This window comes from Loxodonta africana, chromosome 9 (genome assembly GCF_030014295.1).
Source record: "Loxodonta africana isolate mLoxAfr1 chromosome 9, mLoxAfr1.hap2, whole genome shotgun sequence".
Classification (NCBI taxonomy): domain Eukaryota; kingdom Metazoa; phylum Chordata; class Mammalia; order Proboscidea; family Elephantidae; genus Loxodonta; species Loxodonta africana.
Genome location: NC_087350.1, coordinates 39,103,384 through 39,119,324, shown reverse-complemented (window position 1 = coordinate 39,119,324; position 15,941 = coordinate 39,103,384). Strand labels below are relative to the sequence as shown.

At 41.4% G+C, this 15,941-nt stretch overlaps 1 protein-coding gene across 1 annotated transcript; it reads right to left on the bottom strand.

Moving 5' to 3' along the window:
* Positions 1-3,087: 3,087 nt before the first annotated feature.
* On the bottom strand, positions 3,088-12,714 carry C9H9orf57 (chromosome 9 C9orf57 homolog; the record flags this gene model as incomplete). The annotated part of the gene is made up of 2 exons (XM_023545295.2): positions 3,088-8,478; positions 12,483-12,714. Coding segments are annotated over 2 exons (357 nt in total), but the record flags the coding sequence as incomplete, so codon positions are not given.
* Positions 12,715-15,941: the final 3,227 nt, after the last annotated feature.

Here is a 15,941-nt window from a genome sequence, read left to right as displayed (position 1 = left end):
GTTCTTATGGAGTGTCTATGTCAGGAAAATAAAATCCAGAGAGTGTGTGTGTGTGTGTGTGTGTGTGTGTGCGCGCGCATAAGTGCGTGCATGCGTGCGTACGTGTGTTTTAGAGGTGGGGTCATTGGAAGGGAAAGTTTCAAGAACAAGATCAAAACACAAGATGAACAAATGAACTAGAGAACAGGCTGGATGTGATCAGCAGGCAGGATCTGGAAGAAGTGATAAGCATTTTACGGTGAATGTTGTGTGTGATGGGGGTACAGAAGGGGGTTCTTAACTTTTTTTGTGCCATAGACCCATTTGACCTGCTGATGAAACTTATGGATCCTGTAGTTGTATTTTACAAAAGTGGCTGCAACAACATTTTGGGTTTCACAGGTTTTTCCAGAAGCTTGTTAATCCCCAACCGAGAGATGGAGTCTATGTACTGGGCCAACTAATAGAGTTCAGCGAAAGTGATGTTATGTGACTTCCAAGGCTGTTATAAAAGGGGATATAGCTTCCTTGTGACTTTCTCTCTGTTTGTGCCCTTCATCTAGAACCCTGAACCACCAGCGGAGAAGTCTACCTTGAAGCTGCCATGTTAGACCGCACGGAAAGTTCATGTAGAGAGAGGATGCTGGGTGAGCCCCAGCTGTTTCAGCCCCCAGCTATTGAGGTCTTCTAACCCAGGAGCTAGACATGTAAGTAAATGAGCCTTTGGAAGATTCCAACCCCAGCGACTGTCTAGCTGCGATTTGATGAGAAACCTCAAGCAAGAATTGCCTAGCAGAACCCAGTCTTCCCCCAAAACCATGAGAGAATAATAAAACAATTGTCTTAAGCCACTAAGTTTTGTGGTGATTTGCTACACAGCAATAGATAACGTGAACAGACCCCTTTTCAGAATGTTTCCAAATGCATAAAATAGAATAGATAGCATTACAAAGGAAACATAAATATATTAAAAAACAATTATATATGTTTCTTTGTTAATACATTAAGTAAGACCTAGCGGTGGGTTTGATAACCAGTTTGGAGTGTTGATGAGCATAATGATATTTGGAGATGTCTGCAACAACTGTAGTATAAGAATATTTGTGATATTTTTGATAACAAAGTCACAGGTACTTCTGATACTGCGATGGTATGCTACTTGTATTCATAATGGAAGGAGAATCTAAACTTCAGTAAGAGATAAATGAACATTAAGGAATAAAGATAAAAAAAAATTTTTCCATCCAAGTTCATAGACTGGCCATCACCCACTCTGGGTGAGATCCAGAGTGAGTTGGTGCTTGCAAGAATCATAGGGATTATAAACCAATCCTGTCTTTTCTAGATGGTGAAAAGGAGGAAAGTGACATTAGGTCCTTGCCCAAGACCACATGGCTGTTTGGGGATAATGAATTTTACCAAGTCACTGCTCTACTCCCTTTGTCTGTGATTGTCTTAAGTCTTACGGTGGTTAATGTTGCGTGTCACCTTGGCTAGACTATGATACTCAGTAATTTGGCAGATACTCGGTAATCACCTTCCATTTTGTGATCTTATGTGAGCAGTCACTTAGTTGAAAGGGGAGTTTCCTTAGGGGTGTGGCCTGCCTCCAATATATAAATGGATGTTGCTTGACCTCCGATTCTTGAGATGTAAGCCTGCAGAAGTATCTGCCTACCACCTGACCTGCAGATATTGGATTCACCAACTTCTGCAACCCTGTGAGCCAGAAGAGGCCTTCTGCCTACTGCCTGACCTACAGATTTTAGGTTCATCAGCCCCTGCAATCATGAGAGCCAGCAGAGGTCTTCAGCCTGCTGCCTGACCCAAGGATTTGGGACTTGCCAGGCCGGACAATTGCATGAGTCATTTCCTTGAAGTAAATTTTTCTCTATATTTATGTTTGCTTCACTGGTTTTGCTCCTCTAGAGAACGCAGACTAAGATAACTCTCCCTTCCGTGGATCTGTCTGCTTCTCTCTTTTTCCAAGGCTTTGTGACTTTCTTCCTTATGAAATTGGGGTCTTTACAACCCAAGCAGTGTGCATATTCACTCCTTTCTCATTCTTGCCCACGAAGCCACAGTCCACTTATTGGGTATTCAATGCTCTCCTTAGCTGCTAGCAGAGAGGTAACTCAGGTATAGCAGGTAGGGCATGTGCCCTGGGTACCATGTGCATACCCTGGGTGCTGCGTGAAGTGGGGCACCAATGAGCAGTTTCTGTTGACCATCACAGTTTCTGTTGACCATCGCAGTTTCCCTTGCTGTGAGAGATCATTCAGCAATTTAACACTAATTGCATGATTTTTTTGTGTAGATAGCCTGTGGTTCCTGAGACTTTTCACGCGAACCCTGTACTTAAACAGATCACTATTCCATGGGCATTCCTACACTGCACCCTCAGAATGCCCTGCACAGTTTTCCACTAACCTAAGCTAGTGTCTCCTCAGCATGTGGGCTGAGCACTATTTGCAACAGAATCACTGGCCTCCTGCCCAAACTACTGACTGCCTGCAGGTGGGCCTTGAGAACCCACATTTTAACAAGCTGCCCTAGATGATCTAATGCTCTCAAAGGTTTGAGAGCCATGAGTCCGATCCCCATACTCACCAAAAAATCCAAGTTTCACCTCCCCAGCATAGCCTCTTATAACCACTACAGCCTCACCGTCCTCTGAACACTTCCATTTTTAGTGTTGCTACTTTTGCTTATCTTCTCTAGTCCTACTTTCTTGATTATAGACTTCAGGGCATAGAGGAAGAAAGAACAGTGTTAGGGGTGGGCATTTATCAGGTATCAGACTCTCTGCAAGGTCCAGTGAAGTGGATGCTATTGACCCCATTTTACAAATAAGTAAATTAAAGTTCAAAAAGTTGGGTGATGGCCCAAAGTTACACAGTTGGTAAATGGTGGAAGAAAGCTTACAGCTGTGGTTTAGTTTAGCTCCAGGCCTCTGTTCTCATGACACAGATCATAATAAGTGATTGTGCACTTAATTCAAAAACAGGTGCACGTAGCATTATGAAGTCTAACACTTATTTAGCAAGAAAAACGAGTTAAAACAGGAAGTTACCAGATGATAACTAATACCACTAACACCTGTATGTGAGTAACCAAAAAACCAAACCCAGTGCCGTTGAGTCGATTCCGACTCATAGCGACCCTATAGGCCAGAGTAGAACTGTCGCATAGAGTTTCCAAGGAGCGCCTGGTGGATTCGAACTGCCAACCCTTTGGTTAGCAGCCGTAGCACTTAACCAGTAGAGACCTGAACTGCAAAGTTAATTTGAAGGCATGTTTTATGCTTGCCCTGACACCAAAATTGCTAGGCACAGCTCAACTTAGTTGTTCTATTCTGCACGGTAATTTGTGATGGCAGACAGACTACCTTTATTCGGTGTGGAGGTGCGAAGGTGGAAGATAAACTCACACCAGGAAGTTATGGAAAGGATAGAATGTGGATTTACCTTTCCATATTTGTCCTGCTAATTGGAACTTTAGGATTTGAGGTTCAGCCAAACTGAAGGTGATCTACAAAGATCATGAAATATACAAGAGGGGAAAAATATGTCTGCCAGCAAGTATATCCACCTCTAGAATCTTCACTTGCAGACTTTGTTGGCATATGAGTCAGCCATTGGGAGAGGGAGCTTGCACTACTCTGAACAGTCAGTCCTAACGTGTCCCCAGACTGCCCCAAAGATATGGGTGTTTTACCATGTTGCTAACATCTTCTGTCAGCCTGCAGTTCTAGCCATACAGGCATTAGCCCATGAAGTCCTTTACCATGGAAAATCAGGAACTAAAGATGGCTCCGTGTTTATGTGGCTTGCAACATTCATATTTCCAGACTTTTCTTCATCATTATCTAACTCTTCTTCATTATCTAACTCTTCATTATCTAACTGAGTATTTCTTCCTGTTCAAAGTCCTTAGTCAGACCCAGAGTTGCTATGAAGCTCAGGGTTAGTCATCAGCCATCCCATTTCCTTCAGTTTTTTTGTGCCTGTGTTTCCTTCAAGGGCTTGAAGCATAGCCTAAGGAATCTGAGGAACACCTTCCTTGAGGCTCAGCTTCTTGCCCATTCGTGTGGTTCTCTCAGAGATAACATTTATGGATGAGTGAGATGGTGCAAACGGTTAACGCACTCAGCTGCTAACCAGAATGTTGGAGGTTCAAGTCCACCCAGAGGCACTTCAGAAGAAAACACTGGTGATCTACTTCCAAAACATTAGCCATTGAAAACCCTGTGGAGCAAGTTCTTTTGTGTCACACGTGGAGTTGCCGTGAGCTAGAATCAACTTGGCAACTGGTTTGGAAGATATCATGGCATTTCACCAGAAATTCTTACTCTGCCACCTATCAGCCACGGAGGCTCAGACTTCTCATTGGTTGTTGTGTTGTTGTTAGGTGCTGTCGAGTCAGTTCTGACTCACAGCAACCCCGTGCATAACAGAACGAAACACTGCCTGGTCCTGTGCCGTCCTCACAATTGGTATGCTTGAGCTCATTGCTGCAGCCACTTTGTCAATCCATCTCATTGAGGGCCTTCCTCTTTTCTGCTGACCCTTACTTTGCCAAGCCTGATGTCCTTCTTCAGGGACTGATCCCTCCTGACAGCATGTCCAAAGTATGTAAGATGCAGTCTCGCCATCATTGCTTCTAAAGAGCATCCTGGCTGTACTTCTTCTGAGACAGATTTGTTTGTTCTTTTGGCAGTCAATATTCTTTGCCAACACCACAATTCAAAGGCATCAATTCTTCTTTGGTCTTCCTTATTCATTCTTCGGCTTTCACATGCATGTCATGCGATCGAAAACACCATGGCTTGGGTCAGGTGCATCTTGGTCTTCCAGGTGACATCTTTGCTCTTCAGCACTTTAAGGAGGTCTCATCAGTACAATGGGGAAAACAGCAATGGCTACCTCAATTATAAAACTTGTGCTTTCCAGGACTTTAGAAAACCTAGTAACTGAGTTCTAGCAGGCAAAGATGCTACTTCTCTGCTTTGCTAATAGAATAATTTTGATCTCTTTCCTGCCACATCCTCCAGATGCCCCCTGTCTACTTAATAATTGCTGAGTTTTTTTTTTTTTTAATGAATTAAGAGGCATTTATCGCTGAGGTTTCTATTTCAGATGCAGAAAAAAACATATAATCAAGAAGCAAGCAACCTGGTATTCACAGAAGGGAGGCCCTCAGATCCACTAGCCCTTTGATTTGATGTCTTAGAAATATATAAAATTCAGGCTGATTTGGTATTCTATTGTTAGGACATAAAAAGAATAAAATTGTCAACTGAAGAAATCTTGAATGGATAAGGGCATGATCGGGAGGTGTAAGCTGAAAAGATGTTTGTATGCCTGCAGGCCATCTTTAGAGCCCTGGTGGTGCAGTGGTGAAAGCACTTGGCTGCCAACTGAAAGATTGGTTGTTCGAACTCATCAGCCACTCCATGGAAGAAAGAAGAAGCAGTTTGCTCCTGTAAAGATTACAGCCTTGGAAACCATATAGGGCAGTTCTTCTCTGTCCTGTAGGGGTGCTATGAGTTGGAATTGACTCAATGGCAATGGATTTAGTATTTTTTAGGCCATTTGTGTGTTTCCAGGGAAAGTAAGACTGAGAAATCCTTTAGAATGAAAGAAACACAATATGACACTGAGTTGCCTCTCTTGAAATCAGATCCCATGTAAATCAACTATTGGATGTATCAACCTGTGTGGAGGAAGAGTGTCACAACATGCATTGCATGATCAAGCGTGTTCATTTCCTTTGCTGCTGAAAAAATGACTACTAATTTAGTGGATTAAAACAATGCAAATTTATTACCTTACAGTTCTGGAGCATAGAAGTCTAGGATGGCTTTCCGTGAGCTAAAATCAAGGCGTTGGCAGGCTGGATTCCTTCTGAAGGCTCTAGGGGAGATTTGTTGCCTTTCCTTTTCCATTTTCTAGAGGCTGCCAGTCAGGGACAGATTACCCAATAAGCAAGATATGCACAGGCTTACTTGTGCTTGCTTGCTAATCTGTAGTGCATAATTTCACCTGTTTTTCACCACATCAGGGAAGTGGTGAAACCCAGGTGAAATTGTGCACTGCAGATTAGTACGGAAACACAAGTAAGCCCATGCATACTGTGCTTACTGTAAACCTACCTGTGCCTTGCTGACTGGTTAATCCACCCCTGCCGCTGCCTGCATTCCTTGGCTTGTGGCCCCCTTCCTCCATCTTCAAACCCAGCAGTGTTGCACCTTCAAACCTCTCTCTCTCTCTGATCTCTTCTTCTACAGTTGCATCTCCTTCTCTGATTCTGACACTTCCACCTCCCTGTTAAAGGGAGCCTTGTGATTACATCGGGTCCACGGGATATTCCAGGATCATCTGCCCATCTCAAGACCCTTAACTTGATGATATCTGCACAGTCTTTTTTGCCATGTAAGGGAACATCTTCACAGGTTCCTGGGATAAGGACATGGGCATCTTTGGGGGCATTATTCAGCCTTCCACATAAAAGATGTGAAAATCAGTGTTTTCTTGTGACTTTGGGGTCAAATTGCCCTGCAGGTGAATGCCATCAGTGACAGTCACTGTTGCCGTGGCTTGTATATCTCCTTGTTTTTTCTGGATAACATAGAGCTGGTTTAGCATTGATCATATGCCAGGACCTATATCATGAGCTATATTCAGCAAAAACCCAAACCCACTGCCGTCGATTCAATTCTGACTCATAGCGACCCTATAGTACAGAGTAGAACTGCCCCATAGAGTTTCCAAGGAGCCCCTGGCAGATTTGAACTGCCCACCTCTTGGTTAGCAGCTGTAGCACTTAACCACAATGCCACCAGGGTTATATTCAGCAAAGAGTCTTGTTTTTAATCTAAGCAAACCACAGTGAAGAGATGTTAGACGATGTTGAGTCATAAAATGTTAGAGCTGCAAGGGATGGATCTAAGACATGATGTGATCCAATCCTCTTTGTCTTATAGGTGGGCAGATTGAGGCACAGAGAGGTCAAAGTGACTTGCCAAGGTCAATAGCTTGTTAGTGCCGCAAAACAAAAACTAGCCCCTGCTTCCTACTTCTCTTCCCAGTACATCACCTGAATTGAGAACGAGGCTGGATAAATAATGTTACACACACAGGAAAGAGGGTGAGGGGTGGCAGGGAGGGAGGAGGAAAAGATGGTTCTCCGTGAAGTTCAGTGATCAGGGTAAGTGCTGTTTACCAATGTAACTGATGTAAAAAATGACAGAATAGGGTAACTGAGTTTAAAATCTCGGGTTGAAGAACTTGATTGCTTTAGTGGGTTCACAAATACTGTCTAAGGAATATAGCTGAAATGAGTGCAGGACAAGGAAGTCTGGTTTCTTTGGGTTCTTTTTTTTTTTAATCTTTGTTTTTCTTCAAAATTTATAGAAAAACATTTGGGGGCCCACTGTGTGAGATGATGGTCCTAAAAAAAGACAATTTATTGACATTTATTATTTATCTTTGGGTTTTTCACACTCCTGAAAATAGAAGGACAACTTTAAATTAAAAACAATAACCAAGCTGCAAATGTAGGGCACTGAATGTGAATAATAAAATATGCAACACATTAAAAAGTGTGAAATGTATTTCAAAGCATATTCATACTCCTTTTAAATTCTTTATGGGAGGGAGTCAATCTTTTCACCTTCTTACTTTGTATTGATTAATTTGCCAAAATTAGATGAGCCAAACCACTTAGTTGTACTTAAGGAAATTTCGGAATTTGGACAAATCCCAGACAAATGGGGGATGTAAGTGCCAACCTTCCCAAGTGCTTCAGCTCTTTGCCATTTTGATTCATTGCTCCCACAGGCCTGGCTTGCTGATTCATAGTTTATTTTTCCTACGTTATTTGTTAAGTCAGTTTCTCCCAGAACATAAATCACTCAGAAGAAGCAAGTCACTTTGCTTTGGAAACCAAACAAACACACTCAAGTCACTTGGTATCTTGTGATACAATTCATTTGTAACTCGATTTTGGAGCATGGGAATATTTAGGGGAATAAACTAATTAGAGATGATATGCGTAGTTTGACCGGGGTAATCACTAACGTTTTTACTTCTTCATAACCTTGAGACCTCCTGTGGCTGAAAGGGGAATTAAGCAGAAAGAGGAAGGAGAAAGATGGTGTTGAAAGGGATATTTCCGAGATGAGTCAAGAGGTGGTGTGGGCAAGAGTGGTCGCCTTGAAAACCAAAGGCAATTTCAGATTATAACCTCTACATCCTGCAAAGATCTGAGGTTTTCGTAGAGGGCTAATTGACGGTGGCTACCATCTTGTGATAACCGGGTCAGGCTATGAGATTGATGGATCAGTCAGACAATCTGCATATGGGCCACTGGCTCAGAAATTACAGAAAGGTTTATGGCAGCAGTGAGTAGAGTGAACTTCATAAGTTGTCACAATTCTCTTGAAACACTGATTGTGGTGCCTTGTACATCCTTTTACGGAATACCATTGAATGCCAACTGAGGGAAACAAAAGAGGCAGAGGTAAGGGAATATACCTTGGGAGGTACAAGCTACCTGGACACAGATGGTTCAGCTGACAGATTAAAAAAGCAAAACAAGGCAAAATCTCTTGGTTTATCATGATACACATCTAGAGCCTCTACCACTAAGAATGACATGCCTTATCTTGCCTTTAAGAATTCCAACCAAAAAAGTAATCCAGTAGGTACATTGCATTACACAAGCTTTGAAATGGTAAAGCAAAATAGCTTTGAATTCAGATGATAAAAGTAATGCAGTTGTCATTAACTGTGTAGAAATTTCTGAGGTGTTTGCTGTTTGGAGGCCTCTTGATAATCACCCTACAGTTTTACCCGAATCAACAGAAGAGTCATTGAGATGTGTAAGTACTTCTCAGAAATGGAGGGCTGTCCTTGATCTCACTTAATTTTTTCCCTTGATTACAGAAGTAATGCATGTTCACTGTAGAAAATATGCAAAGTACTAAATAAGTGACAGTAACTTCCGTAATCCTACCACCCTGAGCATCAGTGCATGGAGCAGTTCTCCAGAGGTGGCAAAATGTGTGACGATCAGAAACTCAACAAAACAGTGATTCTCAACTGGGGATGATTTTGCTCCCCCTGCCCCCAGGGGACATTAATAATGTCCAGAGACATTTTTCATGTCACAACTGGGGAGATACTACTGGCATCTAGTGTGTAGAACACTTAGGTTGTTTCAGTTATTTAACTATTAAAATATAATGCTGCAATGATAGTTTTAATACATGTCTTTTTGTGTTTACACATAAATATTTCCCTGAGGTGTACGTCAAGAAGTAGAATTGCTTTGTAGAAGGGTGTGCTCATTTTAAATTCTAATGGGAATTACAAACTGTCTAAAACCATTGCCACGGAGTTGATTCTGACTCATAGCAACCCTATAGGACAGAGTAGAACTGCTCCATAGGGTTTCCAAGCAGTGGCTGGTGGATTTGAAATGCCGACCTTTGTCAGCAGCCAAGCTCTTAACTACTGTGCCACCAGGGATCTAAGAAAATGTTAAACCAACCTGAACTGTCATTGGAAATGTATGGCAGTTTTCATTTCCTTACACTGTCACTAACCCTTGATATTATAAAACTTTTACAATTTTTGCTAATCCCATGGGCTAAACATTTTATTCTTTTGATTTGTATGTTCTTGATTTTTACTCCTGAGATTAAGCAGCATTTTATGTTTTTATGTTATTGATATTTCCTCTTCTGAGATTTGCCTTTACATTTCCTGTCACAAGTTTCTCTCCCATTCTGGTTGTTGGTCTTTTTAAAAATTGTTTTTTAGAAGTTATTTATTTATTTTGGATGTTAATTTTTTGTGTTACCTATGATCCAAATACTTTTCAACCAGTTTCTTCTTTATTTTATAGACTTTGGGGTTATCGTCCATTTTATAATTTTTTAAATTTTGATATATTAAAATTTATTATTTATAACTTTTGCATTTTGAGTATTAAGGAGGCCTCCTCTCTTTCAAGCTTAATCATAGGTCCTCCAGTATTTTCTTCTAATCTTTTCATCATTTGGGTTTTTATGTTTAGCTGTTTAATCCATGTGGGCAAGATTGGCTTTATGGGTGTGAGACTATTGTCTTAGGCTGGGTTCTCTAGAGAAGAAAAACCAGTAAAGCATATATATGTAAATGTATATAGAGAGATTTATTTCAAAGAAATGGCTCATGTGACTCTGGAGCCTGGAAAGTCCCAAATCCATGAGTCAGGCATCAGGCTGGAGTCTTCTTCTGACTCGCATGGATGCAGAAGCTGGTGAACCCACAAGTGGCAGGTCAGTTGGTAGGCTGTTGGCTCATGAGGCTATAGAAGCTGGGGAATCCCAGAGTCAGTAGGTCAGGCTCACAGGGCTGTAGAAGCTGGTGAATCCCAGAATCAGCATGTCAGACAATAGGCTCAAGTCCTAAGAACTGGAGGCCAGATGAGCCAGATGCAGGATACAGAGCAAGAGAGAGCCTTGCCAGGGCATCCATATATACATATTGGATGCAGGTTACACACCCAAGGAAACTCCCCCTACATCAGAGTATGGGTGCAAGCCCTCTTGTAAGGCTGTGACCCAAGGTAGACCCTACACTAATCCACCTGCCTCATTAACACCTAGAGGTTAGAATTTACAACACATAAGATGGAGGATAACTACGCAGCACCAGGAATCATGACCTAGCCAAGTTGATAGATAATATTAACCATCACAGACTGTGATGTTGCACAAAGCGCCATGCTTAGAAGGAACCCACTTGGTTTAAGGCTCTGCTATTACTGTCTTGAATTTCTTAATAAGTTTTCGACAAGGGGTCCTGCATTGTCCTTTTTCCCTGCTGTTGTTAGGTGCGATTGAGTCATTTCCTGCTCATAGCAACCCTGTGTACAACAGAAAGAAACACTGTTCAGTCCTGTACCGTCTTCTCAATCATTGCCATGCTTTAGCCCATTGTTGCAGCCACTGTGTCAACCCGTCTTGTTGAGGGCCTCCTCTTTTTCACTAACCCTCTGTCTTACCAAGCATTATGTCCTTCTCCAGGGACTGGTCTCTTCATGATAAAATGTCCAAAGTATGTGAGACGAAGTCTTGCCATCCTTGCCTCAAAGGAGCACTCTGGCTGTACTTCTTCATCCTTGCCTCAAAGGAGCACTCTGACTGTACTTCTTCGAAGATAAACTTGTTCGTTCTTCTGGCAGTCCATGGTATATTCAATACTCTTCACCAACACCATAATTCAAAGGCATCAACTCTTCTTCGGTCTTCCTTATTCACTTATTCCTTATTCGGTCTTCCATATGCATATGAGGCAATTGAAAATATTATGGCTTGTGTCAGGTGCACCTTAGTCCTCAAAATGACATCTTTGCTTTTCAACATTTTAAAGAGCTCTTTTGCAGCAGTTTTGCCAAGTGTAATGTGTTCTGTTTCATTTTTGACATTTTTCAATTTTCCTAGATTCATACTTCATACATTCCATGTTCTGATTATTAAGGTGTTTGCAGCTGTTTCTTCTCATTTTGAGTCGTGGCACATCAGTAAATGAAGGCTGCAAAAGCTTGAATCCATCCACGTCATTAAGGTCGACTTTACTCTGAGGAGGCGGCCCTTCCCCGGTTGTGTTTTGAGTGCCTTCCAACCTGAGGGGTTTGTCTTCCAGAACTGTATCAGCTAATGTTCCACTGCTATTCAAAAGGTTTTTATTGGCCAGTTTTTTTTCAGAAGTAGACCACTAGGTCCTTCTTCTTAGTCTGTCTTAGTCTGGAAGCTCAGCTGAAACCTGTCCACGATGGGTGACTCTTTGGTATTTGAAATACTGGTGGCATAGCTCCCAGCATCACAGCAACATGCAAGCTACCACAGTACGACAAACTGACAGAGGCATGGTGGATTTTAGCCTGGGCCCTGCAAATTATGTAGTAATTTTTTGTGAGGATGTGAGGATATCGTGGTTATGTTAGTGTAATCATAATAATTATTATGATTACACTAACATAACCCTGACATGAGCTGGATCCTGTCACTATCCCCACTTTAAAGATGAGAATTCTGAGGCATAAAAAGACGAAGTAATTGCACAAAGTTACACAGCTAATGAGCGGTTTAGCCAACATTCAAATGCAAGTACTTTGACCCAGAGCCCACATTCCTAGTGAATCTATATAATGCCTCATTCTCACCATTCGCATCCTCAGGAAAAATTAATGCATAGTTTGCAGGGACCAGGCTAAACTCCACCATGTCTCTGTCAGTTTGTCGCACTGTGGTGGCTTGGACGCTGCTGTGATACTGGGCCACTATGAGTTGGAATTGACTCGATGGCAATGGGTTTGATTGGTTACGGTTTTTTATTAGTGTAATGTGTAGTACCTGGCATGTAGTAAGTGTTCAATGAATGTTTGCCATAAGGTAAGAATTTTTCCTATGCTTATTTTAAATAATTTTCTTTTTAAAAGTCAGGACTTACGTTTAGTGTAGATCTCTTTTATACAAAACTGACCAGGTTTTGTTTTGCAGGTTCCTAAGTCTAAGAGACATCCATGGAAGGGGAGTGACAGGTTGCATTCTCTACAAATCACACTCACATCTCCTCCTAGTACAGGGAAGAAAAATAAGGGGAAAAAGGAAATAGAGACTGAAAGATAAAAAGAGAAAGAGAGAGATCCAAAAATAAAGCAGTTATTTTCAACTTTGAAATGCAAGCAGTAATTTTTAAATTAAGTTTTTAAATCTCATAAATTAAAATTATTTTGATTTTGAGAATTTAACGGGGAAAATATCAAAGCATTTATTATGTTCATGTGTTGGAAGCACCGTGAACAGATACTAATCAAAAATAGTACTAAACCAAAACCAAACCCATTGCCGTCGAGTTGGTTCTGACTCATAGCGACCCTATAGGACAGAGGAGAACTGCCCCGTAGGGTTTCCAAGGAGCGCCTGATGGATTCGAACTGCCAGTCTTTTGGTTAGCAGCCATAGCTCTTAACCACTACACCACCAGGGTTTCCAGAAATGAAATGATGCTAGGTTGTCTAAACAATTCAATTAGTTAAAATATTTTCAGTTCCTCAGTGTTTGATTAAGTTAAACCAAAGTTATTTAGCCGGAAAATTTAGTTAATTTCAGCTGTATGGCCACTACTTGGACTGTATTTCAATGCCTAAGGCAGCACTTTACATATAGTGGGTCCTCCATGAATATTTAGTGCTTGATTAATTCTTATATATTGGTTATTTTCAATATCCAATATTCAAATTCCACGGCTCATTTTGGTTATGTAGAAAGAGCCCAGAGATTCTGAACTGAGTCAACATATGTAAGATTGGATGATATCATCTAGAAGATTGTTTTCTAAGTTTGACCGTGCATCAGATTTATTCGAGTGGTTAAAAATAAACAGAAATTCCCAGAGCCCCCACAAACCTACAGAGTCAGAATCTGCAAAAGATAGGGCCCAGGAATTTGTATTTAAATAGGCAAAAACAGCTAAGGGCATACGACTTTAGATGTAGATGTCTGGACTCCTGTTTGAGAACCACTGGTTCTACCCAACTCAGGAATCTGCTTTTTAACAACTCTTGTAGGAAGCCTTGGTCAATGGCAGAGAGTGTGTCACCATCAATAAGCAGCTTAGATTGTTAAAAGAGTCTCTGAAATTGAGCTACAATTTGTCTTAGTATAATATTTACTGTTCCCTTATGTATATGAAGACCACTGCCATGTCAATCCTATTCATTGATAACTCAGTGAAGGGTTTAATAGACATCTTGTGCAATGTATTTCATATCTCCCTCTGCCAAATTGGTGGCACAGTGGTTAAGCATTGGCCTGCTAACCAAAAGGTTGGCAGTTCGAATCCACCAGCCACTCCTTGGAAACCCTGTGGGGCAGTTCTACTCTGTCCTATAGGGTCTTTATGAGTCGGAACCGACTTGGTGGCCATGGGCTTGGTTTGGTTTTGGTCTGCCGTGTTGAGGGTTAGAGGGGTTAAGTGTTATTAGAAAATTGTTTCTCTGAAGAAGCTAATTGATCTCAGAGACAACCTTCTCTAAAGACATTTAGGAAATTCTACACTGGTTCTCTGACTGACCATGACAGTCTTTGAATCCATAATCAATTATCAGCCAACAAATATTTTTTAAGAACTAAGCTTATGCCAAGGAGCCCTGGTGGTACAACAGTTAATTGTTCAACTACTAACCAAAAGGGGTTAGCAATTGAAACTTACCCAGCAGCTCTGCAGGAAAAGGACCTGGCAATCTGTTCCCATAAAGATTATATCCTGGAATATTCAATGGGGCAGTTCTACTCTTGTCACATGGGGTTACTTTGAGTCAGAATTGACTCGGTGGTGCCTAACAACAATGAGCTTATGCCAAGGACTCTGCTAAGAGATTTACATGTTCTAGCTCAGTCATTTCCCACAATGAATCTTTGAGACAGGTGTTACAGTTGCCCACATTTCACCTAAAAAGAAAACTGAGGCCTTAAGATTTTCAGTAGCTTGCTCAAGAGGCAGAGATGAGGAAAACAGAGGTCTGTTGGGATCCAAAGCCCTTGTTTTCAGGAAGTACACCATGTCACTACAGTTGCATACCTTTTATGGATTCTAAACCTGATGGTACCCTCATCTTGCCGGACTTCCTGAATATTAGGACTACTTGCTTCTTCAACTCATTTCTGTATGAGTTTTCCTCCTGGACTTTGGATTTTTCAATCTGACAGCTTGCCCTCACAGACCCAGTGCATTACTCAGACATTTGGTGCTAAGAGGACACCAAGGTGGGGAGGGCTCATGGAGCCGTATCTTCCTCTGTTCTGCCTGAGGCCCTGGACTCTTTCCTGAGTGAGATCTGCTCCAGCTTCTTTCTTTCCCTCCCAGATGGACCCTCTGCCTTCTGATCACATACCCAACATCCAAAGCCTTCTTCTTTCTAAAACTTTGGCCCTGACATTCTTCACTACAGCTGGAAATAACACCTTAACTTTTAGGTCTTTTGCTGAATGTAATTGTTCGATACCTGATAGCTTTTTTCCAGACTCTTTTTGTCTGAAAATTTACTGCTGGTTTTATTGACATATCTAACACATGATATATTCTGACTTGACAACTAAATTGAAAGCTTCGGGTTATGTGTAAAATAATTTCCTTACTTGATTAATTCTGAAGTTTGCTATTCTATTTTATGACTTTATTAGTGGGAATACTCAATTTATCATATACTTATATAATTATTTAAACACATATTATAAATCATGTATATAATTATTTGGAGTCCCTGGGTGGTGCAGTGTGTTTGGCTGCTAGCTAAAAGGTTTGCAGTTTAAGTCCATTCAGGGATCCTCCAAAGAAATGTCTAGCAATCTACTTCTTAAAATATTAGCCATTGAAAACCCTATGGAGCACAGTTATTCTCTGACACAAATGGGGTCGCTGTGAGTTAGAGTTGACACAGTGGCAACAGGTTTGGCTTGGTTTTGGTACATAATTATTTAAACAGATATTATAAATCATGATGCTGCTGATCTTTTTAAAAGTAACCACCCCTTACTTCATGGACAGGTCCCTGGGTGGTGTATATGGTTAAGTGCTCGACTGCTAGCCTAAAGGTTGGTGGTTCAAACCCACCCAGAGGCGCCCTGGGGGACAGGCCTTGCTGTCTGGCTCTGAAAAGTAGTCTCGAAAACCCTACGGAGCAGTTCTACTCTGTCACATGGGGTCACCATGAGTCGTGAGTCAACTCCATGGCACCTAACAACACCAACAATAACACTTTCTGGGCAGTTTTGAGAAGTAGAAGTAAGTTTCAACAACAAAATTTTCTTTGTGCTGAATTTTCTTGTTTTGCCTCACAAAATGAATGCAGTTCCCTGCGTGCCCAGCAAAATTAGTACAGTTCCCTCTCTGGGTCATTTTTTCAAG